At 43.5% G+C, this 15,755-nt stretch overlaps 1 protein-coding gene across 3 annotated transcripts in view; it reads right to left on the bottom strand.

Moving 5' to 3' along the window:
* Positions 1-485: 485 nt before the first annotated feature.
* The window catches only part of LOC102780940 (tetratricopeptide repeat protein 28-like), a 181,911-nt gene continuing 166,641 nt past the window's right edge, over positions 486-15,755 (bottom strand). For 2 of the 3 annotated variants that reach the window (XM_006805912.3, XM_006805911.3), the window contains 13 exons: positions 15,269-15,428; positions 11,934-12,074; positions 7,557-7,701; positions 7,222-7,401; positions 6,557-7,101; positions 6,046-6,293; positions 5,808-5,932; positions 5,488-5,719; positions 4,811-4,887; positions 4,062-4,085; positions 3,210-3,339; positions 3,005-3,112; positions 486-2,824 (listed from right to left, as the gene is read on the bottom strand). In XM_006805912.3, the coding sequence (XP_006805975.3) occupies positions 1,212-2,824; positions 3,005-3,112; positions 3,210-3,339; positions 4,062-4,085; positions 4,811-4,887; positions 5,488-5,719; positions 5,808-5,932; positions 6,046-6,293; positions 6,557-7,101; positions 7,222-7,401; positions 7,557-7,701; positions 11,934-12,074; positions 15,269-15,428 (3,728 nt within the window). In that variant the 3' untranslated portion in view covers positions 486-1,211. The remainder of the gene's footprint in view (positions 2,825-3,004; positions 3,113-3,209; positions 3,340-4,061; positions 4,086-4,810; positions 4,888-5,487; positions 5,720-5,807; positions 5,933-6,045; positions 6,294-6,556; positions 7,102-7,221; positions 7,402-7,556; positions 7,702-11,933; positions 12,075-15,268; positions 15,429-15,755) is intronic. The other variant, XM_035914396.2, reaches the window with a different exon arrangement.

Raw genomic sequence — 15,755 nt, 5'->3', positions numbered from 1 at the left:
GTGCGAGTTTCCTTTTATCCCTCGTCATATCGTCTGTTCATCTAAGCTCATGTTTCTGATCTCGGTTTCCATGTTTCAGGTTTTCACATTCCAGGTATCTAGTGTTTAGTATATACCTTCCTCCAGTTTAGTCCCCGTCCATCTTTCTTTTTAATTTTTTCGTACACCCAAAAATAAACAGTTTGCTTTTCGTTAAGTCCAGTTCCGTCTCCTTAGTCTGCATTTGCGTCTGCTCTCTCTACGCCAGAAGATCTGACGTGACAAAAAGAGGGCAAATATTTTTGTCATTATATTGTTCATATTACTTTCAGCTTTAGCCATGTTATATTTGTACTATAATCAAGTAAATATAAGATTTAAATGATATGCTAATCATTTCTCTTTTTGGGACAGCCGTCCCAACTTGAACTGGAATAAGGTCTCTATAGATGTATGAAGCCACACAAAAGAATAATGTCAAGAATACAAGAAAGCAAACATGATGCTTTATTGAAACAGTTTACTGATAAATGACAGATGGTTGTCATGAAACTTTCATGTTTAATCTAAAAAAATCATGGGCTAAAAAGTCATACATGGTACTTAACACTGAATAGCAAGAGAATCCATGCTTCAGAGCAGACACTCAATTCACAAAGAAATCAGGCAAAATGCCCTTTTGATTTCAATAAAAAATATTAAATCTTTTTCTCCACTCTATCCATCTTTACATGGTACAGGTTTGTTCACTTTTTAATCATATAAAAACGCTTAATACTGATTGTGAAACACTGGAATTAATTTACAAAACATAATAATAATTATTATATTAATAACAATAACAAACAATAACAATAACCATTAAATTTAAAAACAAAAATAAAATGGAAGAAATCAGTCATAGGTGTTGCATCTTGGCCCACACGAACAGCAACGTTTTTTGGGGGAAAAATACCGAATGGCATTTACATCTACCTGACACACAGTTACACACAAACACAGTATCAGGTCGTTGAGTTTTTTTCATTGCCATTTACAGTGTTATGGGCACAAAGACTAGACACTCTCTAAAGCACTCATGTGCCTCTGCAGAATCAAACTCACAACCAAAGAAATCCTTCTCGCTGTCAGTCAACCTTGATGGACCAATGGCGGTCCCCAAAAAGTGCCCTACCCCTCCTGCACCCAGGATAGTAAATGTTAGGTAAAAGTATTGGACCATTTTAAATGTCTCAGCATTTAGAGGAAGGGAAAAATCTTCCAGGTGACAGGAACTTGTATCCATTGCCAGCAGGTAGTCGGATAGAACGAGCACCAGGGCTACTGCTAGTGGAAATAGTAGGTGATGGGGCCACTTTTCTGGGGTTGGAGCAGTGATGTCCATTGGAAGAGTTCTTGCTACCCCTATCCAGTGACTGCAGCCCCAGCTCCCGCAGCTCCAGGCTGTCTTGGGTGTCGTTAGGGGAGCAGTGACGCGGGGAGAGGTTCAGAAGACTTAGTACATCTCTGCTGGCAGAGGCGAGAGGACCGGGTGTGCTGTGGACAGCTTTGACGGGACCTAGATGTTGCTGTTGTTGGGCTGCAGCATTAGCCCAAAAGGTCTTCAGATTGTGGATAGCTTGTACTTTTTCATCAATGACCCCTCTTCTTAGTCGATCCAAATCCGCCGTGTCAGCTGATGTAGAGCAGGCAGAGCCTGTAGAGGAGTAGGAAAGAGCAGGAGATGGAGCACTACCAGCAGGGGACTGGTGACCAGAACTGGGAGACACGTTGCTCGGGGAACGAGAGATGTGGCCACTGTACGGAGAGCTCGGGTACTTTAATTTGAACTGTGCGTGAGCGTCTGAAGTGGGTGAAGGATGGCTGCCCTCCTTTTGGGAAGACTCAGAGACCGCAGGGCTATTGTAGCCAGAGCTTATCTTCTGCAGTGAAGAAGATCGGGAGGGAGGTTTGGGTCTTGGGGAAGACTGAGCTCGACCACTAGCGCCGCTGTTAGGACGGCTGAACGCACTAGTTTCAGAAGAGCGGAATGCGCTACTCCGTGCTGAGGTTCCTCCAGCTGTCCCGGCCTCTGCACCAGCCCTCTGAAGACTACCCACAGCACGCAAATGGCTGTGAGTCTCTTCCAGAATCTTCTGGGCCAGTTCCTGAGGATCTAGAGGGACAGTTTTTTCTTCCTGAGACTTGACAGTGCTGTCCGTCTCAGTACTGGACTGGTCAGATTCTCCTGTATCTGAGCTGCTCACCTTACCGACTTTCTGAAACGGTGAGTTTGGGCTGGGCACCAGGTTTGTTTTGACGGGAGATGTTGGGGTGCTGACACTGCCCCTCGATGATACAGATACAGTGTACCCTCTCCCCGTACCTGTGCTGGAGCCACTGACGACACCCCTGCCTCCCCGGTGGTGGCGCTGGCTGTGGCCTGGTGGCAAAGGCAGAGAGTCACAATGACTTCCCAGGGGCTCACTGCTGATAATGGAAAAGCCCTCATATTCCTCCTCATCTCCGCGGGCTCCCGCCACTGCAGCAGCTGCTCCATGGGGAGATGAGCGGCTGCGAGGAACATGAGGGTGTTTGTGGACCGAGTAGTGTGCCGTGACCCCACCGCGCTGCCGATGAGCAAGGAAATCACAGTCTGACTTGGAAGCAAAGCTCATAGAGGAGGCTACAGAGCTAAGGCTATAAACAGAAATGGCATCAGATGCTTGATTGTCCAGGCAAGGAGGAGAGAAGGGAAGGCTTGAGTATCCCATGGGCAGGGGGTTCGACACAGACTGGGCTGAAGCTAGGGACTCAAGGGAGGATGAGCTGTCCAGGCTCAAGCGCTTGGGCAGTTCTGTGGAGTCTGAACATAAAAGAAAAGAGATGATGAAAAATGTGACATGAGATGAACACAGGATAAAAACAGGCTGTTAAAAAGTGCCAATGCACAGCTCAGATTCCAGTGTACAGGGAATCAAGTTAGGAGCTCAACAACAATCAGCAAAGAATGAAAGTGCACAAGCAAATAAATACATTTACTTACCAAAGAGTGCCAGCAGAGACTGGAGAGCAAAGTGCAAGGTGCGGCGGTTGGCTAGCTTGCCTGTCTTCAGCACTACTTCTTCTTGGCCTACCTCACATAAGTCAAACCCTGCACATGCAAAACAGGACAACAGCTGTAACTTAAATAGACATATGGTAGACAATAAGATAGGGACTTTTTTTTTTTTACATAATAGATGACTAACCAAGAGCAGCCAGAAATTCATGGCATCCTGGCAGTCTCCATAGCTGCACACTAATGGACACCTGAATGGGCAGCAGGGAGAAATCCTGTTCTTTCTCTCCTGTCTGTAGTTGGACTAGCACCTGGTGGAGCTGAAAGAGAAAGGGGACAACATTACAATAAAGTAGTGGAGATGTAATTAACGGCTTAAAAGTGAACTGGGTGATCAAAGCGTTGCATCAGTAACTTAAATAACCCAAGTAAAAAAATTATGCAGCTTCTTCCTTTTAATAATGATTTCATTTTCTTCTCTTTAAGTCATCCAATTAAAACATATTCTTGTATCTTGTATAAGCCTGTGTCCTAAAAAAATATGTCTGAGCCCAGTGCACGAGCGATCTTGGCAATAAAATAACTGTAGGTAAGCTGAGTTGAAAGGGTTCGGGCTTTGTAGGGTTTAACACGCGGCCTGAGAGCACACTTACGTGTTTCGTTTGGGGATTACTTTGCTTTGAACAGAGACATCTTTGTCAACTTGACGCAACTGTGCAGAAACCCCTTCTTCTCGTTTCACCCGACACGATTGAGAAAGGTTTTTTTACATCACAGATTTACCCCCGCTTCCACCCTGAAACATTCCTTTGACCTGAACCAAACCCAAGTTCTAAATCTTAAATACCCCCAAATCACTTAGATTTGACTGAAAACTAGCAAAGGAAAAACTATGAACAACACAAGACAGTAAACGTTGCATGTGGAGAGGAAAAACAACATGCATTTTCGCCAATACAAAGAGAGTTTAGCAGAACAGACAGTAAAGAGTGATTTAACAAGACAGCATGGGATGGAGTGCTGGTAGTGAATGCACACTTACCATCGCCACCATATTTTTAACAGCCTTCAGACCACACGTTAGGAGCAGGGGAGAGAAAACAGGCGTTTAATGGCATGCACACAGGCCATTCGCAAAAAAAGAAAAAAGAAAAGGAAAAAAAAAGAAAAAGTAAAGTACAAGGATTTATGGCAACAAGAGGATACAGCAACAAGTAACATTAGTGGTTTAACAGATTAAAGTTTAATGCTTGCAGCATATATAGATTAGATCAAGTGTTTCCACAGTCTGTCCACTGACACACACACGCTTACATTTTGAGGCTGTGAAAATTGCCAATCACAAACTAACTTGATGGCTGTAAGCATGTGACAGCCACATGTTACACGTAAACAGGGATAAACTACGTCAGTCCCAGATTAATTCTCTGGTGTCGTAAGCTTGGGGAGGAAGAGAACAGAAATCAGACTGTAGTTAAGACTTTGGGCAACTAGTTAGAATTCAGTGCAGCATTTCAATGCAGATTAAGCTCCAGCTTGAGTTGCCAGTTCATTAGAGCGTATCCAGTCCTGACATTACCAAATTACAAAGTGATAAAATCACTGATATGCTTCTTCTAGCAACGCACTTATAATACAAAGGTGTGGCAAAGTTTCAAAGAAAGTGAAAGGGGACTGCTACAATGCTTTTTAACTCTAAGTAACAGGAATGGTATTTGTCATTTGAACCAAAGACCAGTGGGTACTGGGTGCAAAGCTCAACAGCATTTGTTCACAGCTGCAGGGACCTACCCGGTTGATGAGCTGCTCTCCTGCCTCTGAAGCTGTAATGAGTTTGCACAAAGCTTGGAGAGCTGGCGGTGGCAGACCTAAGGGATTGGATCAAAGGATGCTCTTCATCATTCATTAACAAGGCACGTTGGTTTAAATGGTAGTGGTAAAAAAAAGTGCTAAACATGGGGCGATTCATGGATCAAATGAAATGGCGCAAACATAAATTGTGTTAAAATATTCTGAGATTCTATCACAGAGTGATGCCAGGAAGGTGTCCTGGTCTCAAACTCATCCTGCAGTATGACAACGACCTTGCAACTCCTGTTGGGGCTATAATAAGCTATGTTTAGTGACAAGCATAACACTAAATGCTCCCAAGATTTAGAGTAATCTTCGTGTGCATTTTTTGGTAAATAAATTGTGTTTTCTCATTTAATTGGATTATTTGACCTTTGCTGCTGTGTAACAGAAGCTTAGCATCATAATGACGGCAGCATTATAGCAAAGACAAACAATATCAAATACCAACAGTATTTAAACCTTTAACTTTATTCAATGAGAAATGTTCAATTTCCCAACATTATAAGCCAAATAAGTTGTCATAGCACAGGGATTTGCTAGTACTTATAAATCCATAACCTTGGGCACATTGTAAATAACTTGGTTTGTTTTAAATAGCTACATTGTCTACATACCCAGCAGTGACTGTAAGGTCGTGCTGCACTGCTGAAGCCTGTCTCCTGGGTCAGCAGTGGGAAAGAAGACAGCAGCGGGGATACTGGTGCCTGCAGAGTCAAGACGGAAGCCCACAGCTGTCAGCAGAGCCTGCCAACCAGGGACACCCCCTACTTTGTTCTCCACACTCTGCTGGGATGTATACATGGAATTACGCTGGCCATTCTGTATCCTCTGAAGAGACTTTTCCACCTGCAGTGAGCACAGCAATGCATCATCAGTGTTTTTGAGCAGTGCTGACTGTGACATCTTGTAAAGTAAGTAACGGTGCGTGTCTCACCAAGTGAAGTAAAACTCTCAGAGCATCGCGAGCCCGATCTGGATACTGTAGAATCTCAGCTAAAGCTTGGCCAATTAGGGAAGATGGGCTGTTAAGCTTCACATCATTGCCAATCAGCATGTATCCTGGAAAAAAAAAGAAATAAAGTAAGAAGAGCTCAGTTTCACAGGGATCTTCTTTTAACTACTTTGTTTATTACTAATGTTGAAATAATGCATAAAGGAATTTCATCCCTGACCTGCCCAGTTGGAAGGGTGCGAGTACTGCTTGCTGCTCTGGACAGTCTTCATGGCATCTGCCAGTGCCGCACTAGCTTTGGTCCCGTTGAGAAGGGCGGAGTAGAAGGCATGGACAAAAACCTTGGAGGCAGCAACTGGGACAGGCCACAAGGACACAAGTACACACTGAGCCCCAGCAGCCAGGAAAGCTCTAGTCAGTCCCACAACACCATCTGCTGTGACCTTGCTGCTGGACTCTTGGTATGACCTGTAGCCACGAAAAAACAAGGCTCAAATGTGAAAACTGTAAAACTAAAATGTCAAGCTTGAAATTTGGTATTCTACCCTGTGCTTATCAAATAAATCATGATGTACATTTTAAGTACATTTGAGTATTTAATGAATTTCATGTCAGTCAATCAATTTTGAATTCAGATCTTCAGTATGGTTAATCTCATGGTTTTTTAATTACTTTAAATCTACATTAAAAAAAATCACTATTTAGTTGTATCCCTTTGCCAGTCTACCTACCCCAGCACAACCAGCTTGACGGGCAACCTCAGATCCAAAATATCTGCAGCTGTAAGCAGGAACTCCTGAAGGGGCGGGCTGTCACAGATGCTCTCCACATCACTGCTGTCATCCTGCATGTGGAGAGACTCTGGGATGGTGTAGCCACTTCCAGTGGAGCCCTTTCTGCCTCGGCCACTGCTGCCTGTTCTCCCCCCTGCACCCCTTCCCACTGTTCCCACTCCCACATTGGCGCTTGCTCCCCCAGGCACAGCCTCAGGGTTTGGGGTGAGCACCAGAGCAGCTAATTTCCAAGAAATGTGGGTGGCGAAGTGGGCGCATTCAGCCTGTGTTAGAGCACTCATGACCCTCTCCTTTGTGGCAGAAGAGCCAGCAAGGGGTTGGCATCCCAGCAGCTCAGCCACCATTAGTGCTTCCTCCTCTGCAGACGGCATAGGTCCCCACAGCCAGCGATCCATCACAGGGGAGGGAAGTCTCGGGTTACCCACCACTGCTGCCATCGAGACGCCGCCGCATGGGGCTGGTCCAGGACGCCGAGAATGAGCCTTAGAGGACATCAACAAATTTTACCTTGTAGCACAGCAAAGCTTAGGACGGATGGTGAATAGTTTGTTATAGCATTACAGATTTTAAAAATGTGACAAAGTTTAAATAAGAAGCTGTACCTTTGCACTTGTTCCAAGGCCATGAATGGAGGGCACAGCAATGAGGCTGAAACGCTCATATAAGTATTCATTAGAAGAGCTTCCTTTTAGCAGAGCAAACGGGATGAGGTACAGTTCTCCCTCAAGCACCATCACTAGTTGCCTGTGTCTGCCAACAGGCCCACTGGAGTGCATCAAGCCCTGTGAGGCAAGGATATGAAAACACTTAATCATATAAAGGAAATTCATTTTCTTCTGCTTTTCTGTTCCTCTCGAAAGCTCCCTATTGTGTTTTCTTCTCTCTGTCACACAACTGCCTCAACAGACAGACAATACCCCGCCGAAGTAGTACTTACCCCCTCCATAGGTGCGATGAGCAAATCATAAAGTGCCCGCAATGGAGGTTTTCCAAGGTTGCTGGAGCGACGGGGCAGGGAAGAGTTGCCATCTTTGGCAGGAGACATTGTGTTGCTGAACAGGCTTGTCATACTCTGGCAACTCCTGCAGAGACACAAAACAAAGTACTGTAGTTTTCGTTTTAATCCTGAAAACCTCAAGAAAGTTTCAGACACTTAAGATTCTTCATGATTTTTGAGTTAGGAGTCCTTGCTGAGACTAAACCAACTTTAAACTGTTCAAATAACACTATTTCTTTGGGCCTTTCTGGTCTTCTTGTTAATTCCAAAAAGCAGTTTTGCCTGTGTGTTGCGAAAGTGGATGACAAAGTCCATTTTTAATTTAATAGATAATGTGTCGCAGAGGATCATCACATTCATATATCTGCTCAAACGTAGAACAAATTTAATCCAAGAGGAGGTAGATGAGGGTAGGATATACTAATTTGTTGTTACCCCTTGGGAAGGCAAGTATAATACAAAGGCTGTTTCAATTCACTCAGTTTACCAAGTCAATATGTAAAGCTCCACTAGATGGCAGTATTGCACTGCTTATCTAGCACTTATTGGCCTAAATAGGGGCCAGACTGGCAGAATCACCACAGAAGGAGAGCACCATTCATGCATTTTCTTCAACATTTTAAATTCAGAACATCCCATCATCTGTTCGTTTTGTTGTCTTCAATCTTTATCAACAAACCAACTCAAGATAACAGCACAATGCGTTTTGGATGCCTGTCTGCTGTGTGAAGGGAATGACAGCCCTCAGCTCACATAGAGAAAGTCAGCATACTGAGAACTGTGCTAATGGTGGCTGAGGGGCTAGAAGCCTTTTCCTTTTTCCAAGCAGGGCCAAGTCACACTTGTCACTACTCCTCCATCTGTTCCACCAGCCAGAATTTCTTCCGGACCCAGCCAACAGACATCTATCCTGCCCTTCTGGTAGCCCCAGGCCACTGGCTTTCCTCCAGCCTCCCGACACTCTGTCTCTCTCCCAGGCCTTGGCATAAGGCTCCATGGGAAAGCAAAACAATCGTTTGTTAGCCTGACAAGAAGAATGAGTGAGGAGACAAGGGATAAGCCAAAAGAAGGTGAGTGTCAAGTGTAAAGGGAGACAGTGAAAAGAAAAGACTGGGAGCTGTAGAGAGGCTGAACGTGAAGATTGCATTCAGTGGGTGTAAGTGAAAGACGGGTCTTTAAGTGTCATCTGCGTGGTAATCAGAGATAAATAAATCATCCTCTAGTATACATTTAAAGGTGCAGTGTGCGAAATCTCTCCACTAGATGTCAGTGGATTGCAGCTGGCAGGCAACTGAGCTCTGTTTTGTTATCCATCCAAATTCAGGTGTGTAACCCTGGCTATGGTGGCCACTGTAGGATAAAGAACTCTGGATGTCGTTCATCTGTGAATGTAGGCTGTCAATCTGCTGTTTACCTCAGCTATCAATATGCATGTCTATGTATTCTGGAAGAGGCTGTCAGACTTTGTGAATGAAGGCTGGGTCTCACTCCTGTCTCATGTCAGTGATACTGAGACGAATTGTTGATGATATCCTGAACTTAAGAGCTGATCTTTTGCCACTGTTAGCTGCTGTTAACCAGCGTTAGGGGAACTTCATTTGAAGCGGATCCAACATTGCTGGGCTCGGACACCTTGCAAATGAACTCAGGAAATGTGTGAGACGATATTTTTAAAGGTTTATTTTTAGGACATTCAATATTTAACTGCATGAATGCACGTTTATTCAAATTTTTGTGTGTTACAGCCCTGGCTTCTGTTCAGGAGATGAAGCTTGAGATAATGAGGAAGAGGATGAGGTGAAAAGGAGGAGGAGAAAGACACTATGAGAAAGAGATGATGAAAATATACTTGTACAAATGTTAAATGGTTGAATATAGTTGGAAAGAGCTATTGGTGATCTTTAAATTCAAAGTTACGTATAAGGTGTGCTGCGTATGAGGCTGGTGAAATGGCCATGACATGACAACGTGACAGGGCAACACGGCGGCTTCAACAACCTGCAGTGTTGGGGAGTAACGGAATACATGTACCGCCGTTACGTATTTAAAATACAAAATATGAGTAACTGTATTCCGTTACAGTTACCGTTTAAAAAGGTGGTATTTAGAATACAGTTACTTTGTTGAAATAAATGGATTACACGGCGGTACTTTCCTGTTTCATATTGTGGCGGGTCAGGACTGTTTGGGTTTTGTTTGACAGCTACGTTCTGTTGTTCCAGGTGGCAGCGTTACGGTTGCCATGGTTACAGGGTGACGCTCTCTCTCTGTGTGTTTGCTGGGTGAGAGAGCGCCTTTTTGTTGTTGTTGTGCTAAGCTAACAGGCAGAATGCTACAGCTATAGCTCTAAAGAATGTAGCATCATAGGCAGTGTAGTCCGTGCTGCAGGGAGAATGGACTGCCATACCCGTTATGTGTCTGTGAGCGAGGGAGGGAGAAAAAGGAAAAGTACAAGCTGTCATCGAGCAGAAACGGGAGCTGGAAGCATGTAAATATAATAATAACCACTGCAGCCAAGAAGAGTGCCTGACGAGCCCAGTTGTAAGTAAGCTATTAAGACTCGACTGTACACCGTGTTCGTGTTTTCCTCTGAAACAATAAGTTCTGTTGGAGCAGCCTTTCAACGCCTCTCTCTGTCTCTCACAGGCAACGTTGACCCAGACAACAAAGTAAAGCTAGTTTTCGGCTACGAGCCCGACACGAACCCACCGTATTAGCCAGAGGTCCCTTTACTACGGTTCGGAGCCGCGGACCTTCAGTAACAGTAATAAATCACAGCAATAGTACATTCATGTAGTTGTAAACAGCATGATAATATATTAAGTAATCCAAAGTATTCAGAATACGTTACTCTCATTGAGTAACGTAACGGAATACGTTACAGAATACATTTTGGGGCATGTATTCTGTATTCTGTAGTGGAATACATTTTTAAAGTAACCTTCCCAACACTAACAACCTGGCACTTGCTCCAGTTTGTGTATCTTTAACGATTAATTCTAAGTTTACGAGAACGCATGATTTTGTTAGAGCATGTAATTACACACGAATTCATGTATAACTATGAATACAATATTCTTTTTTTCTATTTAATAACCTAAAAAATAACTACTGTACCTCTAAGCTTATTATATTGGCTGTCTTTGTACTGCTGATAAAATAAACCTTGCACCATCCTTTTGGCAGAATTTTCCAGAGAACTGCAAGATCATTAAACAATCTTATCAAGTTACACAACGAAGACGCAAAGAGACTTTCATTATCTCTTTCCCACAGTAATCCTTCCAAGCTCCGTACTGAAGACGAGATCTCAGTGCCCTGTACCTATTTTAATTTAAATGTCATTCAATTAAGGTTTCTTTTTGAAATGAACGTATCCTTTCTCTTTGTAATACATAAATATCAAAATCCTGAAGTATTCGTATAAATTCATTCCATTAAATGGTAATAGCCTAAACATGTAAGGAAAAATAGCAGGAGAAAGTGAATTCAAAAAGAGCTCTTGAATAACACACAGATTATCTGACACCAAACCTCAAGATGTATGGAGGACAAAGAGGTTTTCTCAATTTTCTCTTGCTTTTGGTATTGTGACAGACGACAGGCTCCTAAGCATGATGAGCTTTATAATTCAGATTTTTTTTTTTAAAGGCCCAAAAGAATGAGGGGATTATTACCGGCAGCCCATTAAAGGGGCTTAATGAGCACCAAGACTCAATTAAAGCTGGAATTACCCTCTCATCAAAGAACAGCTCAACTGTGGACGAGGACAGGGAAATATGACCCAGACACACAAGTATGCACACACATGCACGCACATTGTCGGTATACCTTACCAATCAGCCCAATGTAAATGAATACTCTGCATAGTGTCAATAAATAACACTGTGAACAAGCCAGTGGCGCTCCCACTAAAATCTCATAAATCTGCATAACAAACACAGACATGGCAAACATTTTAAAACCACATTCATCTCCATGTCTGCGCCTGGCAAACAGTCACACGCACATGTGACCACATTCACGCACACACAGGGCTTCCATCAGAGTAGACAGTTGATAAGGGCTTTAGCAGCTTTGGCTTTACTCAGTCTATTTAATAAGGAGGATTCACATGCTGCCTCTGCGCTGGCTAAACAATGGAGAAAAGAGTCCTTTCACAGATGAGCCACAATACCCACGAATCTCCTTACTCGAGCAGAGACTTTTAATCTTCTTCTTTGTGCAAAAGTGGGTCTAAGTAGCATTTGGTGGTTAACACTGCCACTCATTAACAGCCAAGGAACATTGAGGTGATGTGCATCAAAACCCCCCTACCTGTTGAACAGGTTGTTTCTGGACACCATGCGCAGGAAGCCCGTTGGATCAGTGACGGAGTTAAGCTTGTTGTTGAGCTCCTCAAATTGTTGATCCAACAAATCTCCCGCCTCACTCTCAGTCTCACTGCTCGAGCACCCTCTGAAAGAGAGAAAGAGATGGAGTGAGAGGCATCCAAGGCCACAGAAATGTTGCCAAGAGAAAAAAAGCATGTGAGCACAGCAGACAATACACTCTTATATTGTTTTACTGTGGATAAATCAAGTACTCACAGAAACACACACACACACACACACACACAGACACTTCTGACCTGCCAAAAAACACACACCGTTCAACCCTCACGCACTTGGCCTCTTTTTTCAGCCTGGATCCAACAGCCTGATTGTAATCCTTTCAATATAATGCCAGTAATGCTGATCCAGTCGCGGGGGTGTCATCCTCCCCAATCACTAGCTCGCCACCACTCTCTCATCTCGCCCTTCATGCGTGAACCTCTCCTTTGATATCATGCAACTCTTAGAGTATCTCACACCAGCTGTATGAACTTCTTGGAACCACCATGGGATCTCTGATTGCCTTCTGCACCTACCACTGCAATTCTTAAAGCCACAGTACGTGACTCACACTGAGATTCGCTCTCCGGGAATGAACATGGTAACAGACCTATTCAGACTGGATTTTCAAAAAGATGGAGCGATTCCACATGTTAATACGCAGATTTCGACTATCACAAAAGCTGTGTCTTCCGCTCTCTTCATTATCCTGTCTTTCACACACATATGCTCCTCTCCATTTTTCTCCATCCCATTCATTCTGTAGACACTCATTTCAGAGTGCTGCCTCCCTTTCTCTGCACTCTGGAGACTGAATGGGCTGGTAAGTGGGGCCATATGGTGCCCATCCAGGCGCAGTGGTGTGTATGCAACTTCCCATTGGAGACGTAAATGAGCTGGTAATGGGGCAGGAGGGCCAGACTGCTAGGGGTGGAAGAGACTGGCACTGGGTGGAGCAGCTGGTCACTATGGATCAAACTCCAATTAGAGAAACATGGCACACGTCAAGTACAGTGTAGCTCCAAGGATGTCAATGGGTGATTTGAACTTTTGATACATCTCAGAACACTTTACATGACCTACACATATGACTACATCCCCTGTTGTGTGTTAGATCTCTATTCACTACCAGCCTCTTCTTTGACTTTTGGCTCACTGATTTTAGCGTCTTCTCTGAACCTTCCTCCCCATTCTTCCTTAAGGTTACAGTAACCACCTTCTCTTTTCCTTTGGTTGTCAGACTGGCTGTTTGTTAGGTGGATTCAACACCTCGAGCTATATCAAGAGCCATTATTCCATCTCATTTATTCCCACTGGGGGGGAGAGCAAAGCCCTTTAAGCAGGTAGTGGATGTCTGTCATCACAGGAAGCATCACACTCTTTTACACACACACTCACAATAAAACAACCCTTCTTCTGCTAAGGCCTGATTTAGACTGCTGAGGGGAATCTTTATAACCTACTTATGCTTGTTCTGGTGCATTACATGTTAATTTCCATGTGGTCATGACCCAGTGTTTTACATGTGGTAAAATGCTGGGATTTTTTTTTTTTTACATCGTGTATCCCTGCACTTTGTTGTGGAGAGTATTTTTTGGGTGCAAAGATGTTTGTCCCTGTAGTTTTACCACTTTTTGGAACATTCCCTCAGATCAATTACAATAGTTCCAGCAATCTTACTTTATTGCTTTAGTGTAGGATATTATATTAATAGCATCAATATAAGGAGTCACAAATGTCAGCAAATTCCTGGAGGGAGTTTGCTGAAACTATCATAACTGACTTGATGGAAAACTAGAGGGAAGCTTCTTTGCACATTCCCGTCACGTCCCTCTAGGAATTTGCTGACATTTGAGATTGCTTATATTGAGGCCGTGAGTATTATTCCTTATAACTGAGGTGATGACCGGTACTCTGTTACTGATAGATTAAAAAACTGTGCGTAAAAGTAGCCAGAAATGCACAGGATGAATTGATGGTACTTAACAGGCCTCACAAGAGCTGTGGAAAGATTTGCAGGTGATCTTCTAACAGTGTGCTAATTTAAAAACAAAGATCGCACCAGTTCATTTCAGTAACGACCAAGCTTCTACCAGGAAAACGAACACACCAGCCGAGGGTGGGTGAAGACGGAAGTAACGTACTTACAAAAACTAACAATAATAACATAAAAAGCAGGTTTTGTGCGTGTTTCTCTCTGAAAACAGCATGGCAATTCAGATAACTGAGAGGTGGAAGAAGAATGAAAATGTGTTGATATAAGGCTGAACTCTTGTGACAGACATTGCTGGCGGCTGTGTGTGGTCCTGAGGACTGAAGTGGAGGATTTATTACAAACTCATCCACCGTATAAATCTGAAATATGTGTTTAACAACTCACCTGTCCCAGGCGTAAAAGAGCAGAAGAAATTATTTAGCACCAGTTCCCGAGCCGTCTGTGTGTTAATAACGTTAATAATACTGTGCCGTGTGCGTAAATGCACACATTGCTCTTGACTTTTTTTCTGCAGGCTGTCAGGCTTTAGATATTTAATAAAGTCATTATTAGATATAGTAACATTCATACATTAATCTAATATGTCAACACAGTTCCGTTAATAGCTTCGTTTTCACAGACATTTCAATAAGGCATGTAAAAGCTGTGAAAGCACACAGCAATTAAAAGCCTGAAACACTGCAAACCCCATCAGCTCAGTGCAGAAATTACCATGGCTGTCTATAAAAGAAGACACACCCTTGCATGAATCTAGTACCTGAATTCTCCTTCTCCATCTAACGCTCTACATTAAGCTCAGTTTAGTCAGTTTAGTTTAATACCAGTATTATTGAGGACAACATGCAGGACGAGGACTGAATGTAGAGCTACGGGACAGAGCCAAAGTTTTGGCACTGGACTCGCAGCTTTGAGCCATCCACCCGTGCCAATTATGCACTTGTTCTGATAACTTCTCCCCCTCTCATTACAAATAAATGAAGACTGCTAGCGGCAACTATCTCAACAACATCGGGTGCAAAATACGACATGCTTGTTTTTCCAGCATTACATGCAACACAATTTGCACAATTTGCAGTATGTCGACTTGGTAAATCAGCTTTGTGCAATTCATTTACTTAATCTACCTAAAATGTGGCTCTCTTTAAGGGAAACTAAAACAAATACATGAGCGACGAGTGTACGCTAAGCCATAATCAACAAAGTGAGCTATTAAAGAGGGAAAAGGAAGTGACACGGATTATGAGCTAACTAAATAGAGTTTTCATTTCATTGTTACACCTCACCTGCTATAATAAGACTCTACCCCCAGAGCCTCACGGGCACTGGCGATGTGCTGCTCCAAAGAGGAGCCACTGACCACTCCGCCGACACCTCCCTCTTGGAATTCCGACCCCCCTTCGGCTACGCCCTCGCCCAGGTACACCTCATGAAACTTCAGGATGCCTGTGGAGAGAGTGAGAGAGAGAAAGGAGGGTAAATATGACTGCCTGCTTTCAGGTGGTTATGAAGTGTAATGACAAAACAAATGAAAGCGGCTATTTTCCACCCTCTCTCTCCCTTTCCTTTTTTTTTTTTTTTTTTTAATATGTTCCTATTACTCGCTCTCGACGGTGGCAATATTGGATTATTTCAACTGAGAGCTGTGAGTGAGGGCACGTGCAGCAGTGCATCTGCGGAGCAAAATGAATAAAACAAATATTGTTCAATAAAAGATAAGAGTAGGCTGCCCGTGCCATCTGGTGCCTGCCGCGAGAGCTCGGCTAAGTTTCA

This window comes from Neolamprologus brichardi, chromosome 12 (assembly GCF_056152115.1).
Source record: "Neolamprologus brichardi isolate AB-2024 chromosome 12, ASM5615211v1, whole genome shotgun sequence".
Lineage (NCBI taxonomy): Eukaryota > Metazoa > Chordata > Actinopteri > Cichliformes > Cichlidae > Neolamprologus > Neolamprologus brichardi.
Note: the sequence above shows the minus strand (reverse complement) of the source record. Positions and strands in the feature narration are given on the sequence as shown.